The following is a 24,233-nucleotide window of genomic DNA, read 5'->3' as shown; positions in this document are numbered from 1 at the left end:
GAAAATGAAGACGCAGGTAGTCTCTTGCACCAAAGACTGAATTGCGAGAAGGCAAAGTAACAAGGGGCAACATCATACAAAATCTGAAATATGAGAGCACAGAGTTTGAATACAATCCTGGCCCTAATGGGAAGCCAGTGCAAATATATCAGCAAAGGAGTAGCCCTCTCAAATATCGTTTAAGCTATGCATTTTCACAGTTCTTGTTCCTTACTTTGAATAGATGTTTTATTCATTTGATCAGCTTGTTAGGAAAGTCGGTATAAGAAGTCCGAATAAATGAAATTCACCAAATTTTGCATGGTTTGGCTCCATCTTATATGAACCTCATAGAATTATCTTCACACAATGCCTCTACATCATCCAGAGAATATCATATTCTACATTTCCCTAATTGTAAGAATGTGACGTACAAAACAATTCATACTGCTAATTTCTCATAGCAAAGCACCAACATTTGGAACTTTCTACCAAAAAATATTAAATGCATGGCTATTTGTCATTCTGAAATCTACTGAAAACTCATTTCTTCAGTTTAGCCTATAAAGATACCAGAATTTACATAATCACGGTACCTTATCCCATCTTCCATAAATTCTATCCGGTCTCAGTTAATTACTTCCTTACACAATTCTTCAGGTTATAACTTGAATACCCAGTTTAAATCACTAAGTATTACCTTTTTCCATTTATACCTGCTCTTATCAAGTTTGTTATACCACTTCATGAAGTATTTTATGATATGTTTCTTATGATGTATTTTACTTGCTTGTTAATCAACATGTACATGTTTAGTATCTTTTTCTAATGCTCATGTAAGCCACAATGAAACCCGGCTAATGTGGGACATATATGTCATAAATAAAAATAAATTTACTTCTACGCATTGCAGCTCTCTGAGCAAAGGGAGGGAAATACCTACTGACCTTATTAGCATTAGAATGTAATTTGCAGACATCTTTGTAGCACACATTCATACCTGTACTCAAGCCTTCTGAGCATTTGGCGCTGTATAACGTGTGCAAATGCAGAGCTAACCCCTTTCACCACACTGGCGTTAGTTTTGAGCATCGGGTCCTTATGTCTCAAAAGATTGTTTTCAGATTACCAATTGTTGTGGTTTGAGCGTACAGCTTATAACTTACTAGCTCTGGAGCAGCAGTAGACTATGGTGCAGCCACTGAAGTGCCTGCATTAAGGAGTGGATATAAGGGAAAATGATCAGATTTAGGTCGGCCAAGTTTCTCCATGTCTCCTCTTTACATGATCCTTTTTTGTCTTCTGACACTGCTTTTTAAAAAGATCCTTACTGACATGATAAATGATTCCAAATCTACATTTATGTCAGATTTCTGCTCTCCCGGGACTCCCTAGTTTCCTTTGACCCGCCTCAGTTCAAGAAATTTGCTCTCCCACTTCTTCCCCCTGTGCTAACAAGCAGCCTCCCCAATGTTAATAGGCTTAGTTGTATAGGGAAAGGGAAATGGGACTTGATAAACCACCTTTCTGAGGTTTTTGCAACTACACTGAAAGTGGTTTACATATATTCAGGTACTTATTTTGTACCAGGGGCAATGGAGGGTTAAGTGACACCCCCGGAGTCACAAGGAGCTGCAGTGGGAATCCCCAGGATCAAAGTCCACTGCACTAACCATAGGCTACTCCTCCACTCCATACCTTTAGAAACCAGCAGAAGGAACCAAAAGGGGCCCAAGACATGCTCAGTTTAGCATGTTTCCAATAGCTAGACAGCATGACCATGCTACGTAATATTTTTCTGGGGGCTTCCATGCACATCAATAACATGACCATACTATTTCTTAAATTTTTAGCGTGACTTAAATGGCCTTTTAAAAAGCTCATTAAAGATTTTGCAAGTCAACATTAAAACTTTTTACACACATTTTATTGCATAGACTCCTGATTCTCCATCTAAACTAAATGTTTATATCACGATTAGTAACTGCCTGATTTATAAGCAGACTGGTGTATATCTTATGCCTTACTAAATTAAACAGGTAAATCAATAGCAAAACCAAGGTGCTTTAAATATTTAACAGACCCAACATCCTCTGCTGGGCCACACCATCTATTTGCTTTTCTCCTGTCTTGACTAAACTGTAGGAACTATCCATTAGGTGTCTCCAAAGTGCTAGGCACATCTATTATGATAATTTGATAATGAAGATTGTATAGACAGGAACTGCTTGGTAATGTAAAAGCTGAGACTGGATATCAGAAGATTAAGGCATCCATTCTTGGGAGTCTATAAAAATGTAAAAATAAATGGCTATTTCCCACCTAATTAGAGGTCTTTTGAAGGTACAAAAAAAAATAGGTCTTTTTGTGGCACAGGTATTATTATTGGGTAACATTTCTGGGGAATAGTCAGCATAGATAAGGCACAAAAACAGAGTGAAGAATCCAAAGCAGGCAAGGGGAAGGGTGAAAGTACTAAACTAGCGTTTCCAGCATTGAGCCACTAAATACCTTTTGTACACCAGGGGTGTTTTACCTGCAACTAGAAGCCCTGCATAAGCTCTTAACTAAAATGTTTTTTCTTTTCAAAGTAGAGTAATGACTAGTTAGCCTGTTGGTTACTTTACGATACCAAAACTCAGCCCCAGAGCCTACTAATTTATTAAAATCACTGAACTTTTACCTTATCAATATCTCGAATGTTTACGTTTACATAAGTCGCACAGAGTATTTTGATCCTGAGTGAGCTGTTAATACTCCAAAGGGGTTTTACAGAAGCTTCTCCATTCATGTAAGGGGTTGCTGTTGAGATGCGCCTGGAGTACGACGGCATAGTGAAATTGTCTACTGGTAGCTGGGTGTAAAGACTCTCTTTGGCCATCAGCATCAGATTGGGCATTCGCCCAAGCATTATACAGCTTCTTATATACTGTAACATTAAAGATATAAAATATGAGAATGTATCAATTTAAATTTCTACACAATTGCTTATAGTGTTAAAACACAATTAACTTTAAAACAAAATGCTTCACCACATTTATGCATTTGGAAAAGCTTCTCTGATACTACAAGAGGCAGTTTATCTTAGCAGTAAAGAATATTTATTTTAACACTTCTAGCTTGCTTTGTCTTAAATACATAAATAAAAATTTGTAAGCAAATTTAAATACACAATAAATCAACTCAAATACATACAATAAACAAAATGTACCAGCTCTAAATTAAATCAATATGCTTAAGCCACACTCAACCTACAGCAATAATTTTGACTACAAATATTTTCAAGAATATACTAAAAAGACAGGGAGGGGTTGAGTTTATGAGCCAGTATCAGGCATTTTCCAATTCAGCCATCAAAATGCTGAGTTTAGATCAGAGCGATCAAACTTTCAAAGATATTTACTGATGTGTATATAATCACTTAAAACCACAAGAAACAAGGGTCTGTTTTATATAGATTCAATGGATTCTGACTGGAATTTAGCTGAAATGTTGCTCTCATAGCCTAAGACTTGTTTTTATTTTATAAAATCACTGTTTTGGGGTAGTTATATTAGAAAAAAAAAACTCCTGTGAATCTTATTGAGGAACTAGTAAAAAAGCCCCGTTTCTGATGCAAATGAAACGGGGGCTAGCAATGTTTTCTTGTGTGTGCATGTGGGAGTGTGTGTGTCCCTGCCCTCTGGCCTCTCTCCCCTCCCCCCTCTGAGTCCTTCACTGTTACAGAGCCAGCGATTTGATTTCGTGCTCTGCTGATTTCCTTCACTGACTGTGTTACAGAGAGGGCGGGGCAGACACTCATAGGGAAACCGGATATCTCGCCCCCTTCACACTTCCGGCTGGATGCTTCATAGAACGTTGGTGTTGCTTTTTATATAGAGAGATATGAAAAAGGTTTATTTTGGTCTCAACTCGTGCCTCTTCGTTATTTGTCAAGCTGAATTACATTCACCTACTGTAGGCATTTCCCTGTTCCTAGAGGGTTTGCAATCTAAGGGCCCCCATTTACTAAAGCTGCGCTAGAGGCGCACTAGCATTTTTACTGTACACTAATGCTAAAGACACCATAGGAATTTATGAATTCTCTAATTACCGCAGTATCTAACTTCTCTCAATGGATGGGGTTCCTAAATCCACCAATATCAATACCCAGCTCCAAGTAAATAGTCAGTTCAACTTATACGTAACATTTATGTTAGTAGTACTGGATCTATCGGATGCGCATGTCACCACTTTTCTGGCTCCATATATCAAGCCAAGCACTGCTTATAGTGGGCATGTACTCATCATTGATCCATTTTTAATCATGTTTTTGAAAAATATTTTTCACAATAAACTACGCGGGGTATGAAAATGTTGCCTTGTTGTATACTGCAGACAATCCTTGACACAGCAGTTTGTGCGAAACATGAGCTCATGTCGGCTTAAGAAGTCTCCTTAATGTAAAATAGAAAACCCAGGAAGGGAAAAGAAAAAAAAAAAAAAAAAAAAGACTTTGAGCTAAGTATCTGAAGTGTGACTTTTGAAATTTGAATATTGAAGTTGGATATTAGAAAGATTTATTGTAAAAAAAAAAAAAAAAAAAAAATGATAAAAGAAATGGATCAATGATGAATACATGCCCACTATAAGCAGTGCTTGGCTTGATATTTGGAGCCAGAAAAGTGGTGACATGCGCATCCGATAGATCCAGTACTACCAACATAAATGTTATGCATAAGTTGAACTATTTATTTGGAGCTGGGTATTGATATTGGTGGACATAGGAATTTATGGGCATCTCTAGCGTGGCTAAAAACACTAGCGTACCTTAGTAAACAGGGCCCCAAAGGCATACCTGAGGAAAGACAATGAAGCAACTTGCCAAGATCACAAGGAGCACTGGTTATCTGCACCCTTCTCCTCCACCGCTAACTCCAGACTCTGTTCCTTTTATCTTGCTGCACCATATGCCTGGAATAGACTTCCTGAGCCGGTAGGTCAAGCTCCATCTCTGGCCGTCTTCAAATCTAAGCTAAAAGCCCACCTTTTTGATGCTGCTTTTAACTCCTAACCCTTATTCACTTGCTCAGAACCCTTATTTTATCATCCTCACTTTATGTTTCAACGTTTTTATTAATATGAATGTATCAATGTTACACAATCATAGTGTACAGTATTTTTGAGCTTACTAACATCATATCTAAGTGAACTCCATATTAACATAGAATACCAGTTGTCATCACATTATATTATTCCCCCCTCCCCTTCTATCATTCTCACTTTAATATTCCCTTATCTCTTGTTTGTCCTGTTTGTCTGTCCTAATTAGATTGTAAGCTCTGTCGAGCAGGGACTCTCTCTTCATGTTCAAGTGTACAGCGCTGCGTATGTCTAGTAGCGCTATAGAAGTGATAAGTAGTAGTAGTAATTCCTGGAGTACCTCCTTGCCAGTCAGGTTTTCAGGATATTCACTATGAATATGCATTAATTTGCATACACCTCCTTCATTGTATGTAAATCTCTCTTTCATGCATATTCATTGTGGATATTCTGAAAACCTAACTGGCAAGGGGTACTCCAGAACTTACTTGGAAAACTCCTGACTTAGAGCACCCCATCTCGGAAACTGTGGACAATAATATGCTGTATGTTTATAAATGGATCCGTCATTCAAACTAGATCACTGTAGGATTTCAGACCTTCACATAGCAATCTTTAAGACTGAAAAGTCTATTCACAGGATTTTATGAAAGGAAGACAGAAGATGTATTCTTTACAGACAATTACCAACACAAAATGCCTTGTTGATCCTTATTTCCTTTGTGGCTCCATTTACTTCTCCTTAAAGTGTTGTAAATGGAACCACAAGATAGCAAACCCACTCATTACACAGAGAAGCAATTATGACTGCTCGAGGAAAGTAAATCCAAAAGGGACTGAACACAAAAATGTCTACACAATCACTGTGCTTTAAAAAAACACCCCACAATCATGGACTATTTCTGACTGATTTTCACAGTAATAAGGGTAGGGATGGAAACTTTTACCTAAATCTTGAGCAGCCGCCAAAATGTTTATAAGCAATAGGGCTTTTAAAAAATACATATATTTTTTTAAAGGCTGTAAATTTTTTTCCCCTTACTTTGATTTTGCTCTCCTCTTTCCTTCCCACCTAGCCCATCTATCCCCACCAACTATTCTGTAGATCTGTTCAGGCTTGGGCTCCAATAGTACCAGGTTCCATGAATTTTAAGCTAGGTGTGCAAAAACTTCAGTCACTGGCCATGAGAATTTGTCTTCAGATTTCATATTCATAGTTATCAGGGAACTGATTAGGGCTAATCAACTGCTTAAAATGATTGTATTTTTCAATATATGGTCACAGCTCTACAGAAGTGCTGTTTTGTGATTAGGTCACTAAGCCAGGACTTCCTAAACCTGTCCTAGAAACCTCACAACAGTTGGATTTTCAGGATATTCACAATGAATATGAATGAGATATTCTGCGTGCATTGGAGACAATATATAAAACTGATCTAATACATATTCATTGCGGGTATCCTGAAAATGTGACAGTCTATGGGGTCCCCAAGACAGGTTTGGGAAGCCCCGAATTAAGAGCTCTCTCTCTATATAAAACGCACCTCCAATGTTCTAATGAAGCCGGAAGCAGTGTGTAGTTGTGTAGATTGTTGTTTGCCTATGAGTGTCTGCCCCACCCTCGGGTCACAATGTGATGACGTCGAGGGCGGAGCAATGACACTCACCGAATCGCATCGCTCACCCTACACACATCATACGCAACAGCTGACCAACCACAGGTGGGAGGGCGGGTGCACAGCGGCGAATCGATGCGGCAGGGGAGCTAGCAGATTCGCCGGGTGTTTGGAAGGGGAGGGCACTGCCCAGGGAGAGAGGAGCATTGGTGGGGCAAGGGAAAACAGAGAATCGCTGGGTGAGTGGAGGGGGGGCCACAGGAAAAACTAAAATCACTGGGTCTCTGGAGGGGGGGACAGGGGAGAGAGGACAATCGGTGGGTGGCTGCGGGGGAGCAGGGGACGGAGGACAATTGCTGGGTGGCTGGAGGGGGGAGCTGGGGAGAGAAGAGCATCCCTGGATGGATACGGGGGTGGGGGGGGGGCAACAAAAAAGGATAATCGCTGGGTGGCTGCAGGGGGAGCAAGGGAGAGGAGACTCTCTGGGTGGCGGGAGGGGGGCAGGGGAGAGAAGAGCATCCCTGGGTGGATACGGGGGGGGGGGGGGGCAACAAAAAAGGATAATCGCTGGGTGGCTGCAGGGGAGGCAGGGGACACAGCAGACACACTCGCACCCAGCAGTCTCACTCTGTCACAAACACATTCACTCTCTCACACACACACTCTGACAAAAACCTTGCTAGCGCCCGTTTCATGTGTGTCAGAAACGGGCCTCATTTACTAGTTTTGCCATAGCTATGAGAACGCTAAATTCATAAGTTTGTGAACATTTTTAAAATTTCCAGCCCCTAAAATAAATCTTTCAACTCCAAGAAAACTGGAGAGAGCAGTAAAGGTGATACTATACAGATATAGACAACAATATATTTTTTTATATATTGGCTAAGTGAAAAACAATGAAACCAGAGTTCAAATCTCCCTTTTCCTTTCGACACTCCTTGTGACCTTGGACAAGTCACTTAATCCTCCACTGCTTCATGTACAAAATTTGGATTGTAAGTCCTTTTGGAAAGAGAAATACCAACTATACCTGTATGTGACTTGCCTTGAGATTGAATTTGACAAGTGTTTAATCTAAAATCCAAATACACTTACTAATGGGCTTAAATTTTGTATGTTTGCTTTCCACAGGGGACCAGAAACCTCCTTTATTAACAATTCTACAATTAGCAATTGATTTGGAAGATGCAGTTTAGATCGGTTGTAAGTTCTAGAAGAAAACTACATTTCATGACTGTTCTAGAGAAGGTGTACTAGTGGAACTTGGAAGTTTCAGTGAGCCAAGTAAAGTATCAGCTCACTGAACTTTCACCACACCACACTGCACTTTCAGTTCCTTACAAAGGTTGCATGTAATGGATCAATCATAAACAAGGTACTTACCTTATACTGACTCAGGGGGTACTTCTCCAACAAATATTCATCGCAGCCACATACTTTTAAAATATACTTTCCCTGGTACTCTAAGACACAAAGCTTTAGTTGTTCAGGAGACAGTAACATGCTTCTTGTTTTTTTTTCGGATTGCTTCAGCAATCACTTGTTCAGGCACACAGTCATGATTGATCTTTAGCGTATATTTCTGTTTGTCATTGTTTGGAGATACGATGACCCAAATCACCACAATTATTTGACCTGTAAAAACAATTACATTTGAGGCCACATGCACATTTGACAACTTATTTCTGTCTACAGAAGGAGAAATTAGATCTTACCTACTAATTTTTCCCCCACACACGGCTCCTGTCCCTCCTCTTGAATTCCTCCCCCCTCCCCCTGCACGCAGAGAAGCAAGGGGGGGGGGCAAGATTCCCGCGGCCCTGGCATCCAAGGGGGGCCTGGCGCCAGGGTCTCCCTCTCTCACCTGCTCTTGACAGAACTCAGGTGATTGCATCCCAACAAGAACAAAAGACAGAAAACTCTGGTGCCGGGCCCCCCCCCTTAGAGGCTGGGGAGGAGCAGACACAGGGCTTCAGGGCCTCTTTTTTGGCTGGCAGGGGTCCTCAGGCCCTGCCAGCAGAAGCAGCTTTCCTCCAGCACTGTTCTTCAGTTTGCCATATTGCCTGCCCTGCAGTTGCTTTTCCCCTCACATCATGAATGCTCAGTTTTGATGAAATTGAGCATGCGCGACATGAGGAGAAAAGCAGCAGCAGAGGCAGGGCAGGCAATACAGCAGAGTAAAGACCAGCGCTGGAGGATAGCTTTTTCTACTGGTGGGGCGCCTGGGGACCCCTGTCAGCCAAGGAATGTGGAATTGCAGAGAGGGGCAGTGGCAATTCTGGTGGGGGGGGGGGGGGGGGCAGTGGCAGCAGCAGTGGCCCTGCCTCAGGCCCGGCTCAGTCTCTCGGCAGCCCTGCCTCCCACCCCCCAATGGTACACAGACTCCCAGGTCCCTTCTCCCCACCTACAGACACCCAACTGCTCCTTCCCAATCTCCCACAGCGGACACCCAGTGCTCTCTCCCTCCCCCATGGTAAACAAGACATCTAGAGCTTGCTCCCCCTGCAGCACAGACACTCGAGCTCTATCTCCTCCACACCCCACAACCCCTGCTGTACACAGCCACCTAGCTCTCACTGCCTCGACCCCCCCCCCCCCCCACCACAGCCCTGGCCTGGGAAAGAGCGGAAGGAAAGAGTGGCTGAGCCATCTAGCCACATTTCTTCCCCAGTCAATTTTGTGCTAAATGCAAAATTTGAACCACAAGGTTCAAATTTCATATTCAGCAGCGGGCAGCAGAAGAGGCGGCTGCGGTCGGATGCGTTATCATTCTTTCTTTCCACTTCTGATCAGCACCAGGTCGGGGACCGGGATGGGAGAAGGATGTGTGCATCGGAGGTGCCGCTTTGGAGTGGAGAAAGAGGGAAAAGTAGAGAGCCTGCTGCTTTCCACAGCCTGGACCAAGCTACACATGTTCAGGGTGCAAACCCTAAGCACCAGGCTTTTTAATAATCACCATAGCAACCCAGAACCTGGTGTCTGTCAAGCCCCGCTCGAGGCTATCATTTAAGGCTTTGTCTTCCACGAAAAGCAGACAAACTTTTCGTCATCATTCCCAGTTTAGACTATAGAACTATATCCTGAGAATTGTTACCTTACCTTTATCTAGTTTTGCGTATATGTGTTTTGGAAGTTCTGGTGATGATTCTACATTAGGAGGGTAAACATATAATGCTTTACTCTGGGGTCCATTTGCCTCACGAAGATCCACAGCTTCTTTGCAAACGTTTAGGACATTTCTTCTAAACTCCTGGACTTCAGGATCTTTTACCATGTCAAATTCACAGATAGGCATGCCAATTGCAAACCCTGCAGGGTGTTCATAAGAACAAAGATCTTTTTGTAAATTACAGTAAAGAAGCCATCTATATATATATATTTTTTTTTAACTGATGTGAGCCCTTGTATTGTATCAGCTTCACTCATGGCATTACCTGTAACCATTGCCCTACAAAAAATAACAGGAAAATGTCAAATGGATACTTACTAAGCAGCGCCCATAGAAATGCACAGGCACGTTAGCATTTAACGTGCCTTAAATTTACAGACACGTTAAAAACGCTAACGCACCTTTGTAAACATCTCTCTTTGTACTAAAAACTTATTTAATAAATGCTAATAGATTCAATGGATAGGACAATTCTTGCATTTTAGCATATTTTGTAACAAATTGTTGTGGGGTGATGAAAGCAGCTTTTACAAAACAGATTTCAGAATATAAATGTATTTAGATCAATAATCCCCAGAAACACAAAACTTTGGCCACCAAATACCAGTTATACTCAATGGTACAATTTTATAGTCCTCCATTTCTCTTGTATCTGTCATTTTAAAAGCAACAAACCTCGTATACCTTTTAATAATTACTGCATTTGGAATGATTGTTTGGGTAGTATTTTAACAAAGTTCTTTATTTACTTCCGCAATAAACTTGACATGCAAAACAAATTTCACCTTAACTGAAGTTATACGTCTTGTTTCCTTTCCTGTAGTCAGTTGCACCATTCTAAATGAGCATCAACTCCTACCAGCAGATGGAGGTAGAGAACAAAAAATGGATCTCTTTCCAGTGACCTCACCGTAAGGTCTGGTACTTTGAGGAAAACCTCAGTATGCTGCATCTGCCAAAGCAGAAGCTCCCTTTGTAATGCACATCGGTGCCCCATCAACCACTGAAGCTGCAATGATTATCAAGCGAGAATTAAAAAATAAAAACCATGCTAACAGTGGGAAACAGACCATGTGATCCAGGAACAGATAAGGAAACGTCAAAAGTTGAAAGGAACTAATACTGGTTGGAGACTCGACACAAGGGCTTTGTCACGCACTACATTTTTCCTTCGCTTTCATTTAACATTTTTCTTTCCTATTTCTTGCACACTGTTCACGTGAGTTGGGGTGCATTAGCAATTTTTTCTGGTCTCCAATTCTTGTCTCATTCATTTAAGTTTTAAGCTTTTCGCAATACTCAGTTTCTTCACTATTTTAAAAGGGCAGGCATCAGCGCTCTTTAGTGCCACGTTCATTTTGCTTATCTATTTATATTTGTCACAGAGTTATTTCTAGCACAGTTTGATACATTTTATTTCCATCCCGTTACATCAGCTCATTCTGTTTGGTCTCTGTAGACCGCATCATCGCTTTAAAGAGAAGTGCATTGTTTTATTCATAGTAAGACTACCCACATTCTATAATTACCCAGCAGTGGTTCATACCGATCTTAGCCGAGTGTTACCATATACACTTCAAAATTTACAAACTTGTTTGGTATACGTAGGCATGTGCACAGGTTTAGATACCGTCTGCACCTAATGCCATTAGTATACACTATGTCTTATCAAAAATGTATTGTGCTAGATGTGAAGTTTTTATACTTCTCTCAAGAGAACCTGTTATATTCCACTAGAATTTTTATTCATTGCTTATTATCAACAAGCACTATATGTTATATGTCAAATGTACTAGAGTATAGGTGTTTCATCTGCATTCAGAATATACACTGTGTATCATCTGATTATTGTTCATCAGCAGGTATTGTGTGAAAATGTGCATTTTATATATTTGCTGGTTCTCTTGTCTGTAATCAGGATGGATATACATTATGTATCCATCCATAGCCAACGCAATGGGCTCATACAGTTTGAACGTTCCACATACTATGTACATTTCCTTGGATCTAGCACTGATATTTTCTCTTTTGTAGACCAACGAGTTGTTTAGATTCTCTCATAAGCAATCTACTATTGGATATTTTCAAGAGAAGGATATTCTCTCTCTCACACACACACATACTAGTAAAAAAGGCCCGTTTCTGACACAAATGAAACGGGTGCTAGCAAGGTTTTCCTCGGAGTGTGTATGTGAGTGACTGTGTGTGTGTGTGTGTGTGTGAGAGAGAGAGAGTGAATGTCCGTGTGTGAGACAGAGAGAGTCTGGGTGCGAGTGTGTCTGTGAGACACAGTGAGAGAGAGAGATTCACACAGATACAGTGTGTGCGAGAGAGAGAGAGTGAATGTCCATGTGTGAGACAGAGAGAGTCTGGGTGCGAGTGTGTCTGTGAGACACAGTGAGAGAGAGAGATTCACACAGATACAGTGTGTGCGAGACACAGACTCTCTGTGAGACTGAGTGTATGAGACCAAGAGAGTGTGTGAGTGACTGTGTGAAACAGAATATGAAAGTGATACAGTGTGAGAGAGAGAGAGAGAGAGACATTGACTGTGAGAGAGAGAATGTGAGAGAGTGTGTGTGTGACAGAGATACCTCCCCCACCTCTGGTGTCAGGCCCCCCCCCCCCCTCCCTCTGGTGTCTGAGTGTTACTGTGCAGGACGCTGAGCTCTGGCTGTGCTTCAAGGAACTGACCAATCCTCTTTAATAGAATGCACCTCCAACATTCTGAAGCCGAGAAACCTCGTGTGGTTGGTCACTTCTGCTTGTGACAAACCAGGAAGTACGTGATGTCAATTCAGGAGATGGATACAGAGAGCAGGAATGCCTCAGCCATGCAGTCAGCTTCAGAATGTTGGAGGTGCGTTTTATTATATAGGATATTAAAAGCATGGGATAACTACGGAGGATCTTTGAGAGAGAAGAAGGAATTGCAGAGACTGGGCTGTTTGTGTGTATGGGCAGACTGGATTGGCAATATGATCTTTCTGCTGTTATAGTCTAAGTTTCATAGACACTTATGCAATAAAGTAACATAAATCTTAAGGACTCTGCAATGAAAATACTGAGAATTTTGGAACTGTCAACAAGTATGGCAGGACAGGGATGAAAACTACTACTACTACTACTTGACATTTCTATAGCGCTACTAGGTTTACGCAGCGCTGTACAGTTTAACAAAAAGGACAGTCCCTGCTCAAAGGAGCTTACAATCTAAAGGACGAAATGACAAGTTGGGGCAGTCTAGACTACTTACTTTGTATTAATGTATAGTACATTTATTGGTTTTAAAAAGTGAGCATCTTTCTTTTTGGTATTCTCAAAGATCTCATTAAAAAAAAAAATCACTTACATTTTTCTATGGACAAAATACTTGTAACCTATTTCTAATGCTAAATCTTCATTGTCTTGCATTTTCTGGATCTATTTACTTATACAAATTGATTTTTTTTTTTTTTAAGTCTGAGCATACACATTCTAGACCTGGAAACAAGTGAAATACACATTCTGGGACAATATTGTATACAACTAGGGCTTTTAGGGGCAAATTAATATCTTAAAGGAGGGGGGCTACATGTGTGCTTTTACTACACAATACTTGGTGCTTACTAATTCAAGAGAAACGAGTGATTTCTCTAAGAATGCTATTCAAAACTGTCTCTAAATATCCAAAGAATGGCTTAAGTGGTTAGTGCAGTGAAATGAGAACCTGGATCCCACTTCACTGAGAATCTCTCTTTATGACTTTGAACAGTGTCTTTGCTTTCCACTGCTCTAAGAATCCACTTAGATGGCAAATACTCCTTTTGGCAGGGACCTACCTTAATATACCTGGATGTAAAATCACCTTGAGCATGGGTTTGCAAAGACGAGTAATTAAACCTCAAATCCAAATGCAACATTATGTCACTAGGCGCCAACATTTCAAATTGATAGGGGGTGCCAACCATAATACAATTAATTACCCCTTCCATGGCCATAATGGAGATTGCTCAATATTGAGGGTACTCAGCACCTACAGAGCTGGCTCCTATGACACTAGCTGAGACCCACTGAAAATTCAATGGAGATTTTCCAGCTGATAATCAGAACACTATCTCTCCAACCCATCCCCGACATTCTCCTTCCTTCCAGGCAAACCTACATAAGTATTGCCAAGATGGAAAGAAAACAAAGCAGATCAGTACAGATAAAACCAAAGTTTAATGGAAAATAAGGAAACTAAAATAGTGAGCTCACATTTTCCATTAAACTTTGGTTTTATCTGTACTGATCTGCTTTGTGTTCTTTCCATCTTGGAGTTTGCGGATTGGCTACCCTGCTGTTTTCTTGGACCATAAGTATTGCCATACTGGGTCAGACCGAAGGTCCATAAAGCCCAGTATACTGTTTCCAACAGTGGCCAATCCAGGTCACAAGTACCTGGCAAGATCCCCCAAAAAGTACAATACCTTTTATGCCGCTTATCCTAGAAATACAACTCACAGGTGGTGGAATAAAGGGGTTGTCTCATAGTCATTTAGGCAGTTTTTACCACCAAAACTGGTGAGCCTGCATTACATGACCATTTATAAGCCACACTGAGCCTGCAAATAAGTGGGAAATAGGTGGGAAAATGTGGGATACAAGTGCAATAAATAAATAAATTTATAATCATCGACTACCCCCAGCCTCCCATAGTGCAAAATTAACAAATAAGTGTTCAGTGCTATACCTTCAATCCAAAAAGTCTTTTATATTACAATCACTTTTTTTATTTTCTGTGTTTGATTTATCTCTACGGGTGATTTATCTACAGCACTTGTATTTAAGTCTTATTCAATTGCAGGAACATTCCATGTTTATATACCGCTACAGTCCTCACAGTATCAGGCACATCTCTTGCAGTCGTTTGCCTTACAACAAAATTGAAAAATACATCTGTGTCACTTATCTGAGTTAGGTCCCAGGTATACTCGTGATCCCGACAGGAGCCTGTTTCGCATACCTCAGCTTTGTCAAGGGAATATGTATACGGTTTAACTTCTAGGACAGCAGATGTAAACTGGGAACCTAGAAATAAGCAGTGGATTTTCCCCAAGTCCACTTTAATAACAATCTATGGACTTTTCCTTTAGGAAGCCATCCAAACCCTTTTTAAACCCTGCTATGCTAACTGCTTTTACTACATTCTCTGGCACTCCTCATCCCCTTGAAAAGCCTTACCCAACACTGCTCCCTTTTAACCCTTAGTTCTGCAGCAGGGGCCACTTAGCCCACTTGTAAAGGACAAAACAGGAGGACAAAGTACATATACTGAAAGAGAAGAAGAAAGAGAGCACTCTCGTGGCCACCACTGAAACAGTACAGTCCCCAATATATAGATATAGCAAATGAGAGTGGTACTTAACTATTCTATCATGAAATCGCATAAATTGGTGATATGAGACTATGTTTACAGACCCTAACAAGAAAATCAGATTATCCTCCCACTTTACCTTCCTAGTAAGGTGGTCAGGTATGCATGCGATCATTTGAATACATATTTATTATGTGTCATGTAATCTTACAGATTAGTGATCTACGTATATTTTTTGTGTTGAACATAAGAAAACCCTGCTGTGTCAGTTCATCCCTCTCTCCTCTCTAGTCCATTTTTTTTTTAAACACTGTTCTCTGCTTTCTTATTTCTGGGTCATAAATACCTGGAAGATGCTAAAAAGTAGATCTATTTTTCATAGCTCATTTTCAGGGATGACAATAGCTCTCCCCAAGTCTATCTCACTAACAATTTATGGGATTTTCCCTCCATAAACCTGGCCAAACCTCTTTTGAATCCCACTATGTTAGTCGCCATGACCACATCGTAGACAACTAATTCTACAGCTTAATTTTGCATTGTAGGAAAAATGTTCTACCGTGTCTGTTCAATCTGCTGGTCATTACTTTCAAAGAAATGTCCACTTGTTTTTGTGTTTGAAAGATTAAAACAAGCACTCTGTTACACCCCACTTATATTCCATCCGAGTTGTCTTTAGATATTTTTTTTTTTTTTTGTTACATTTGTACCCCGCGTTTTCCCACTCATGGCAGGCTCAATGCGGCTTACATGGGGCAATGGAGGGTTAAGTGACTTACCCAGAGTCACAAGGAGCTGCCTGTGCCTGAAGTGGAAATCGAACTCAGTTCCCCAGGATCACGTCCACCACCCTAACCACTAGGCCACTCCTCTCTGTGAGGATGTGACTCGTTTACTTCTCCCAGCCTCTATTTTTATTAAGGCTTCAAATTCCAAGTGATTTTTTTTTAAAGTACCACATAGAACAGGATGTATGCAGAGCCCTGTAATCAGCAAAACCCAATTGTACTAAGTTAAAGATAGACAAAGCTCATATTTAAAAATACCATATTTATTTTTGCTATAGACTATTTGAAAACATTCTGGAAATCACATGAAAATTTAAAACAGCTTGGAGGCTGGTTCAAATGTGTTTACTGTTCTTAGTGCAGCCCAAAAATGCAACCTACTTTACACAGAATTGTTCTCACGTCTGCAAAGTCAAATTTCTGATAGCTCTTCTGGTTAGGGATCCTTACCAACTGCACCTACATAAAGATGTGTATTCTGGCTGCCATCACCAAGAAATACAACTGGGGGGGGGGGGGGGGGGGTCTTTTATGATAGGGTAACACCTGACCATTTGCAGAAATTCTCTTCAACTGTACAATCACACCATACGTATTTAAACCTCCAGATAGAATCCCCTTCAGCAAATATCAGGAGAGACTGGCAATATTTTATTTAAATCTGACTGCAATAAGAGCTTCTGATTTTAAGCTATAATCAGAACACAACAATTAGAAAATCCAATTTCAGTATCAGGGATTTCCATCATAACAGATAAAAACCTCAAAATTTATGGCAGTAAAATGACATCATCCTAACCTGCTTAACTCGAATGGTGTGATTTCCCATCCGTGCTGCCTCCTGCTGCACAGTCTATAACCAAGGTTAGATTGAGAACAGGAGATGGTACAAGGTTATCTAGCCCATTATATGGGTTCAAGGCAGTAGGCAGACTCACTGGTTCTCCCAAAACAATAGCAAACGCTGTTGAAAGCAATAGTAAAAGATTATTAGAAATAGTGGACTGCCTATGCATGGTCCATCTGTAAAAAGTCAAAAGCTGTTCCATTTGGATAAGCAGTGCCTTAAAATGTGGAGGAGATATATATATATATATATATATATATATATAGATAGATATAGAGATATATAGAGATTTTTCTCTTTTTTTACTTGACAGCCTTTTAATTTATTTGAAATGTTTCATATGTAGATATAAATATCAAGAAATAAAAACTGAATATCACTAAAAACAGCTTCAAAAAATTATTGTAGCTGGTGGAAACAGCACTAATAAAAAGGCTGTATTTTGTGCTCATTTTTCTACACAATACAGTAATGGCCAGATTTCAGTGAGGATATCCTGTTTACTGATGGGTTCATCTTAATTGTTGTTGTAATCTGCCCGAGGAAGCCTGGTGTTATAAAATTTATTAGTAAAATTAAACTCTCCTTTCACTGGGGCACATGAAATCACATGTTCACCTCCATCATATCTTGTGTACAAATGGATTGTTCTGTTTTGAACATGTTTCAGGGACAAGTGGTTTTCATAAGTCTAAATAATAAAAATAAATATTTTCTTTTCAAGCAGGTCTCATTTGTTTAAAAATAACTAAATGGCCTTCGGAGAATTGACTTTGTCTACTGGAAATGATTAGCTGTGTTTATGTCAAAATGTATGAGTGATAAAGTCTTTCAATAAAACTCCTGGTTAAAAAAAAAAAAAAAAAAAACTAAATGGGCTATAAGCCCCTAACAGCACACAAGTACCAGTTGTGATTACTCAACTTTCTATCAGTTCCCCAAACCTTTGTGCTCACAACCAGTAAGCAAGCAACTTCGCCTATGGACTGCAGCTATGACACATCCAAGTTATTTAAGATGATAGGACAGACTCTCAATGATAAGGTCATCTTCTCTATCCGAAGCAGTTCAAACAACCGATTACGCCATTGAGACACAATGGGTGGGGCTGTATCGATCCATTGTAACAATATACAACATTTCACCATCAAACAGGCTTTACGCAAATGGAGTACTGAAAATGCCACACCCTCCAAAATGCCATCCATCAAATCCAAGAGAGATCTATGGGGGAGCGCCAGCCAGCAAGTGCAACACACAGTAATCAAGCGGGCCCAGACAGCCATCCAAAATGTCTGTATTTGAGGACACTACCATACACAATGTTTATAGGAAGCATTAGGAGCAGAACTTTTTTAAGCAAGCCCCAGTGGCTGGATAACCCATATTTTTTGATCTATGGGGACGGATATACATATACAGTAAAAACTTATAATGCAATTCCCAATATTTAGCACTTTCTATCCAATGGGGACCAATATTTAAATTTAATAGCTGGTCCAGAGAATAATCTCCAAAATCTCAGGACCATCTGCTCACTACCTCCTAGATTTATTATTTATAATCTGCCCTTATCCAGGGCAAAGGATAAAACATACATAAATATATACATAAATATAACATCTTCCAATGTAGTTCAACAGACATAATTAGCAGAAGCAGTGTTCAGAGCACAACCTGGCAGATGGACAATCCAAGTACTGGGTATCCAAAGTAGATCGGTTTCAATTATTGCAATTGATGAATATATCCAGAAACCATAGTTCAAAACAGCATACTAAAAATATGAATTTGTGCAAACAAAAAATAAAAAACAGAAAAATATAACCACTGTTTAAATGAATAATTTTGTGCTCAGTTTTTTTGGTGTGTTACTGTAACCCAAAGAGTTGAGAAGCATATACACACTTTACTCACATCCTCGCACACCCTACCTCCAGCCAAATATTGTCATTTAGTAGCAAACTTTTCAAACACTGTAAGAACAAGTGTTAAAACTACTTAGCTTAGATATGGTGTGGACGGAACTACTGGTCTTCACTCAATTCCCAATATGCGAGTGCAGCGCCTCAATGAATCATAATATGTGGACGCTGCACTGAGTCAACAGTTACTGTAATACTTTTTCATCTGAATCAGTGCAAAGGTGATTTTTCAAAATTCCCTGTTCCCAACATAGGCCATGTTTCACCAGTAAATCGGCGTCTTCAGGGGAACTGATTGTTCAGCAAAGCCAGAGAGGTACCCCGTCCAACCCGGTCAAAAACCTTCTCAACTCTTTGGGTTACTGTAACACACCAAAAAAACTGAGCACAAAATTATTCATTTAAACAGTGGTTATATTTTTCTATTTTTAATTTTTTGAGTTTGCACAAATTCATATTTTTAGTATGCCGTTTTGAACTATGGTTTCTGGATACATTCATCAATTGAGATAAAAAAAACAAACCAGGTCCTATGAAGTAGATAACACCCTCATCGTCCCCGTCTCATCTGCCCGCAACCTCAGAGTCATCTTCGACTCCTCCCTCTCCTTCTCTGCGCATATCCAGCAGACAGCCAAGACCTGTCGCTTCTTCCTCTATAACATTAGCAAAATTCGCCCTTTCCTCTCTGAGCACACCACCCGAACTCTTGTCCACTCCCTCATTACCTCTCGCCTTGACTACTGCAACCTACTCCTCACTGGCATCCCACTTAGCCATCTATCCCCCCTTCAGTCCGTTCAGAACTCGGCTGCACGTCTTATCTTCCGCCTGGACCGATATGCTCATATCACCCCCCTCCTCAAGTCACTTCACTAGCTTCCGATCAGGTACCGCATACAGTTCAAGCTTCTCCTACTAACCTACAAATGCACTCGATCTGCAGCCCCTCCTTACCTCTCTATCCTCATCTCCCCTTACGTTCCTACTCGTAACCTCCGCTCTCAAGACAAATCCTTCCCCTCAGTACCTTTCTCCACCACCGCCAACTCCAGGCTCCGCCCTTTCTGCCTCGCCTCACCCCATGCTTGGAATAAACTCCCTGAGCCTATAAGCCAGGCCCCCTCCCTGCCCATCTTCAAATCCTTGCTCAAAGCCCACCTCTTCAATGTCGCCTTCGGCACCTAACCACTACACCTCTATTCAGGAAATCTTGACTGCCCCTACTTGACATTTCGTCCTTTAGATTGTAAGCTCCTTCGAGCAGGGACTGTCCTTTTTTGTTAAACTGTACAGCGCTGCGTAACCCTAGTAGCGCCCTAGAAATGTTAAGTAGTAGTAGTAGTAGATGCATAAGCTAAGCACAACAAATGATCTTTTAACAGACTTTTAAACTAAGATAGCCAAGACTTTTTTTTTTATCCTAAGAGGCAGTTTGTTCCACTCAATTACTCCAACAACAGAAAATGCTCCCTTTCTTGTTTGATCCAGACACAAACGCTGCAGAGAAAGTACAATAAAGACCATATCCCACTGCTGACCACAAGGGTCATGGTGGCATATAACACTGCAATATATTTTTTTTTTTTAATAAAAAGAGGACTCTCAAAGTGAACAATGGACCATTATTAACAAATTTTATCCAGTAACCAACGGGCAGCCATTTCAAATCGCTTTGAACATGCTATAATATGTTTACATCTAGACAGGCTAAAAATTTTTTTTTAGTTACATTTGTACCCTACGCTTTCCCACTCATGGCAGGCTCAATGCGGCTTACAGGGGGCAATGGAGGGTTAAGTGACTTGCCCAGAGTCACAAGGAGCTGCCTGTGCCTGAAGTGGGAATCGAACTCAGTTCCTCAGGACCAAAGTCCACCACCCTAACCACTAGGTCACTCCTCCACTGTTGCTACTATTTGAGATTCTACATGGAATGTTGCTATTCCACTAGCTCAATCAATAAACATTTGCTCATACAACTTATTGTTTGAACTGTTTTTGACTATTTAACTTTTTTTGCCTTCTTTTTTTCTTTTTTCAGAAGGAAAAAAGCCTCTGTATTCCCGTTTTCAGTGCATATTAATGCCTGTCTACTGGGATAAAATCTTCATTGGCTCAAAAAACCTTCTATTATTTTTAATAAACACACTGTAACATTATGACAACACTTATCTTTTAGTGTCGTCCTTGCCGTTGCAATTTAGTTTCACTTTAAATATGCAGACGGGGTCCCGTTTCGCCGTGCAGGCTTTCTCAAGGGAAACATCTGTTGCTGCGATGTCAATCTGCTTCAGCAAACAAAGAAAGCCTGCACGGCGAAACGGGACCCCGTCGGCATATTTAAAGTGAAACTAAATTGCAACGGCAAGGACGACACTAAAAGATAAGTGTTGTCATAATGTTACAGTGTGTTTATTAAAAATAATAGAAGGTTTTTTGAGCCAATGAAGATTTTATCCCAGTAGACAGGCATTAATATGCACTGAAAACGGGAATACAGAGGCTTTTTTCCTTCTGAAAAAAGAAAAAAAGAAGGCAAAAAAAGTTAAATAGTCAAAAACAGTTCAAACAATAAGTTGTATGAGTAAATGTTTATTGATTGAGCCACTTCAGTTGGTAAAATTTCATTTGTTTCAAAGATAGTGGTATTGTCCTAATTTTTTCAGTAAAGCTATTCCACTAGCAACATTCCATGTAGAAGTCGGCCCTTGCAGATCACCAATGTGGCCGCACAGGCTTCTGCTTCTGTGAGTCTGACGTCCTGCACGTACATTCCATGTAGAATCTCCAATAGTATCTATTTGATTTTTGTTACATTTGTACTCTGCGCTTTCCCACTCATGGCAGGCTCAATGCGGCTTACATGGGGCAATGGAGGGTTAAGTGACTTGCCCAGAGTCACAAGGAGCTGCCTGTGCCTGAAGTGGGAATCTAACTCAGTTCCTCAGGACCAAAGTCCACCACCCTAACCACTAGGCCACTCCTCCACTCCATAACCACCGTACTGGCGAATTCTGAACAATTTGAAGTGATACTTATATTGCACTATTCCCACCAAAAGAGTTCAGAACCAATTACAACACTATACACTCAAATACAAAAACACAAATGCACAACACTACATAAAAGCAGCCATGAACTTAAAACATTTTTACTTTTTCTGCAAGGTTTGATCTTCTATTTCAGCCTGAATGTCCACAGGAAGGAAATTCTACAATCTTTGGGTGACAAACTAAAATGATTTTATCTCAGGTCATGGTTAGGTGCACATGCTTTAACTGTGGGCAAGACCAAGAAGCCATGATCAGTAGATCAAGGGGACCAAATAGTAATCCATGGGCTCAACAAGTAATTCAGGTACCGGTGCCCCTCATCCTTCAGTGCCTTAAGTTAGTACAGTCATCCTAAACCAAACCTGCCATACAACAGACTACCAATAAACACATTTCAAATGTGGAGTAATGTGAGCATACAGGCATGTATTAGTCTTAGAGATTAACAGAACTATGCAAGCATACTGTCACTGCAAAAGCAAATATGTCCTACTAAATAAAAAGAGGAAAACACAATACTGTTACTGCTAACAAAAGAATACAAATATGCCAAAATGGAAATATTTAATGTCAATAATGAACATAACAAAATGATATAATTTCTGAATTGTCATAGTAAAATATATCCAAGACAGATTTGCTTGATTTTTCAATTAAGTAGCGCATACAGACTTGGTTATCTTTCCCTCAATGGAATATTTTAAATTCTGTTCCATACTCTACGGCAGAGATCTCAACCATTTTTCTAGCAGGGGCAATGTTGGCAAAAAGGTCAGTGCAAGAGCCAAGATTGTTGGTGGACAAAGAGGATGTCACATGAGGCAGGAGAGTTCACCTCCAATGATATCTGCTCTGAGGGGATTCCCTTCTGATACAGATGGCCTGACTGCTCAGGTGCATTTTAAGTCATTAGTGTAACTAAAATAAATCTGCCCTCCCACACATATTTTCTGTCTCTCTAAGCACATGTCCCCCCCCCCCCCCCCACACACACACATTCTCTATCGTTGTTTCCCAGCTCCTCTCTCCCCAGGACACTCTCCTATGCCAGTTATTTCCAATCCCTCCACAGCAGAGCATTCAGCATCCTGTCTCCACTTCCAATCCCTTCAAGATGGCTCTTCTACAAGTTTTTTTTTTTTTTTTTTAATCCTCCTAAATTAGCTCCATAGGCTTGTTGACAGTGCCACCTCTGAACAGCTATTTTGCTTTCTTCTGGCACCACATGACTCTCAGCCACAATATGCTCCCACGCTGCTCTCTCAGTCTTATGTGACTAGTGAAGGAGTCTGAGCAACATGTGGCTCAAACTTACAGAAAGCTGAATGGTGGAGGTAGAAAACACAACTAATATGGGTGTAGGAAGGGAAGAAGTCAGGTGGCCACATTTAGGGTACATAGGGACTGCCACTGGCCCCCGGGCCTTACAATGAAGAACACTATTCTAAGGAATGTAGGGTTAAGACATCAGTTTTAGTAGACAAAAATGTATTTAAAAATGAACACTGGATTCAATTTTCATTCATTCACAGTATGCAACAAAAATACAGAGTTTTAAAAAACTATGAAGGGTGTCTTACCAATCTCTCGATTGAGAATTTTCTCTTCTCTGTTACCCACAGGCTCAATGACTTTTAGAAAAGGTTGGAATAGCCGAAGGTCACAAAGTCGCCTTGTTTCATCAAAAAATTCTTCTAGTTCTGCCTCCTGTGTGACACTTACAAAAATGTAAGAGGACTCGTCCTGAAGGAGGTGGTGAAGAGGGTATTTCCGTGCTTCTTTAAATAGTTCATGCTTAATAGTCACTAATGTTGCCTCACGGAGGCATTCTAAACCTACCATCATTCCATTAGGGAGTAAACACTCTACCTGTATCCTTGGGGGCATCAAGTGGATGCCCCAAAGTTCACCTGAAGATGGCCGTGGTGGCATGATTGTTTATTTTCTCTCTCTTTCTTTTTAGAGGTGGTAATCTTACAAATCAAGAGAACAGCTTGAAGCACTTAACCATGAATCTAGGGTGACCTATAAATGAAACACACACACAAGGAAATATGTAAAAGAAATACTGAAACTCAGACAGTACAATACAAAAGCTGTTAAACGCTGCATTTAACAAACTCCTTAGAAGTCAATAAAAAGAAATACCATATACACCCCCATGACATTTTAACACAATTAAAAAAAATCATACCATTTAGCAAACTTTGGGGCCCTTTTACAAAGCTGTGGTAAGCACCAACATGTGCTTACCGAGGGAACAAATGGCATACCATGGAAATTTTCCATTACGCTAAAAAACAAACATTTTTTTTTGTTCATGGAGCATGTCTGGGGCAGAGTAAGCATGTTCTCCACTAATCGGTTAGTGCAACTACATTGCTGCACGCTAACCAATTAGCATGTGTTCTGCGAGTGAGCCCTTACCACGTAG

At 40.4% G+C, this 24,233-nt stretch overlaps 1 protein-coding gene across 1 annotated transcript in view; it reads right to left on the bottom strand.

Moving 5' to 3' along the window:
* Window positions 1-24,233, bottom strand: part of PIK3CA (phosphatidylinositol-4,5-bisphosphate 3-kinase catalytic subunit alpha) — an 83,246-nt gene that overhangs the window by 47,788 nt on the left and 11,225 nt on the right. Inside the window, 5 exon segments of the mRNA XM_030215780.1 lie at window positions 2,663-2,908; window positions 8,061-8,195; window positions 8,197-8,312; window positions 9,777-9,986; window positions 23,380-23,824. Of these exon segments, the coding sequence (XP_030071640.1) occupies window positions 2,663-2,908; window positions 8,061-8,195; window positions 8,197-8,312; window positions 9,777-9,986; window positions 23,380-23,731 (1,059 nt within the window). The 5' untranslated portion in view covers window positions 23,732-23,824.

Source organism: Microcaecilia unicolor, chromosome 10 (genome assembly GCF_901765095.1).
Source record: "Microcaecilia unicolor chromosome 10, aMicUni1.1, whole genome shotgun sequence".
Lineage (NCBI taxonomy): Eukaryota > Metazoa > Chordata > Amphibia > Gymnophiona > Siphonopidae > Microcaecilia > Microcaecilia unicolor.
Note: the sequence above shows the minus strand (reverse complement) of the source record. Positions and strands in the feature narration are given on the sequence as shown.